The 2,246-nt window shown below is 38.2% G+C and overlaps 1 protein-coding gene across 1 annotated transcript; it reads right to left on the bottom strand.

Annotated features, from left to right (window-relative positions):
- Positions 1–242: 242 nt before the first annotated feature.
- On the bottom strand, positions 243–1,518 carry LOC115967300. Its single transcript, XM_031086376.1, has one exon. It carries the CDS (start codon positions 1,505–1,507, stop codon positions 326–328), a length of 1,182 nt encoding a protein of 393 aa, XP_030942236.1. The 5' UTR covers positions 1,508–1,518; the 3' UTR covers positions 243–325.
- Positions 1,519–2,246: the final 728 nt, after the last annotated feature.

Genomic DNA, 2,246 nt, shown 5'->3' with positions numbered 1-2,246 from the left:
CATCTCCGAACTATTCACAAATTCAAAAACTTAGCAACAATCACCAAATAAATAAATAAAGAAAAATGATTCCTTTAGGAATATTTGAGAGTGTAAGGTGCATAATCATCAAGAAACAACCTACAACCTTAAATTATCTTTGATCATTACGCATGTCTCATGTGAAAACTTTGGTTTCTTCTTCATTGGCATATAAGTTAGGCGATCCCTATGCAAGTCAGACCCAATTTGTTTGAGCACTTTATATATATTTAAAACAAAAAACATTTGGAATGACTGAGGAAAGAAGAAAGTGCAAAATAGAAAGAGAGAGAGAGCAATAAACTTACAGCAACACAGCATCATTGAGCCAGAAGCTACCATTACGCACGGGATACTTTTGGACGGACACAAGGGAAATATTAAGCTGTTTACTGGAATCCCCGAAGAAATGATATTTATGAATTTCATCGAGCTCTTCTTTAGACTTTTGCTTGCCCTCATCTTTAAATGGATCTAGAGAGATATCAAGTACAATACAATTAAGAAATACGATACCATTGTCTTCAAAATCACTGTCTTCCCCACTGTCTTCCCCTTCCATTTTCTGAAAAAAGCTGAACATTAAAAGGCAGAATGTCTGATCAGCTACATGGAGCAAAGGTAGCTTTGGAGAATACTGATCTGCAAATTCACCATCCTCAAAAATTGGCTTAGCGTCCAAACGTCCGTGGAAGTACAGATCCGTATCTATATTGTGAGACTGTACGCGGACAAACCCATCTAGAAGGAAACCCCAATAGATAGTGTTATCAACAAGACTACTTCGTCTTCCACGAACCGGGTCATGATAAAAAGGACGTAGCTTGCGCTTGGGAGGCTCAAGTAATGTCCAACATCGATCGATCACATGATAAACATAGAAAGTAGCAAACAAACTCGCATCTTCATCAAGAATCTGTTTTTTGGAATCGAGAGTAGCGTAATAAGCAAGAGAACGAGCCGAGAGTGAAAACCCAAGAGGAGGATTGGGCAAGGGTTCCCATGTATTTGAATCGGGGTCATAAACCTCCATCCAGCCATACCCTTTTGCTTCTACTTCTGAAGGAGAAACGTTACCGAACACGTATAACTTATCGTCGAGGACGACGCAGGGAGGTTGGAACCTCTCAGGAAAAGTCATGGTAGCAACAGGTTTCCAACCATCATCAGGAGTGCTAAGGTCAAAGCTGCGCACTTTAAGAAAACGAGCGAATTCGGGGGTAGTTACGCCGGCGAAAGGTTCAGAATCAGGATTCATGCCGCCAAGAGAGTACAGACTGGACCCTATGACTGCATGTTCTCTGTATGCCCAAGCTAACAAGACTTTAGAAAACGGACGGAGCGGTTTCTGGATGGTAGTTACTACATTTGACGAAGAGGAAGGAGGAGGACACTCTGGATCTGGGACCTTAATGGTATACCACTCTGCCTGTATTCCATCCCTCATAGCTGACGTTGAAGCAAGTAAAGCGATCTCGAATTTCATCGGCAAACCTTTCCCTTTCCCCTCCATATGTTTTGTGTTTTGAAGATTCAGAAATTAAAAAGATGACAATTTTCAATTTTGAGTGTGTGGAGGCTCAAATCGATTATGATTTGGGGTTTAGGGTTAGGGTTAGGGTTCCGTTTGCTTGTGTCCCCAATCCTGTAAATATTCAAAAAAAAAAAAAAAAATCATCAATGGGCTATACGCTATTTACTGTCCATTAACCATGCACGGGCTCATTCGGGCATAAAGCCCACAATGTGTTTCAAGCTTTTTGGGGGAATATAACAGACCATAGACTAAATAAATTTATAGGTCTCAAAAAAAAAAAATTGGGTACCATTTTGAATTTGTGATATCAGTGGAGGTCTAATTTGGCAACTCCAACAACTAGTTTTTGTATTTTCATGTGTGAGAGTTTATTTATTTATTTATTTTTATTTTATTTTTTACCTCTTTCAATTGAGAACATGAAATTTAGTACCCAAATTGAAGATTTAATCCACTATTTTTTCAAAACAATGGGCGGTTAACAAATTATTAGAGATTTTACATATGAGTCGATCACGTGATTGATGCATTAGAAGTTGTGTGCCTGAAAAAATATTTAAAAAGATACTAATAATATTTGAGGACTAGAATATAAAATGCTCTTTCACATATTATTTTAAATTTTCATTGCCCTCTCTTTTTCAATTTCACTTTCCCATCACTTAGCCGATCGCTTCATTTCATATAT

This window comes from Quercus lobata, chromosome 11, assembly GCF_001633185.2.
Source record: "Quercus lobata isolate SW786 chromosome 11, ValleyOak3.0 Primary Assembly, whole genome shotgun sequence".
NCBI classification, from domain to species: domain Eukaryota; kingdom Viridiplantae; phylum Streptophyta; class Magnoliopsida; order Fagales; family Fagaceae; genus Quercus; species Quercus lobata.
Note: the sequence above shows the minus strand (reverse complement) of the source record. Positions and strands in the feature narration are given on the sequence as shown.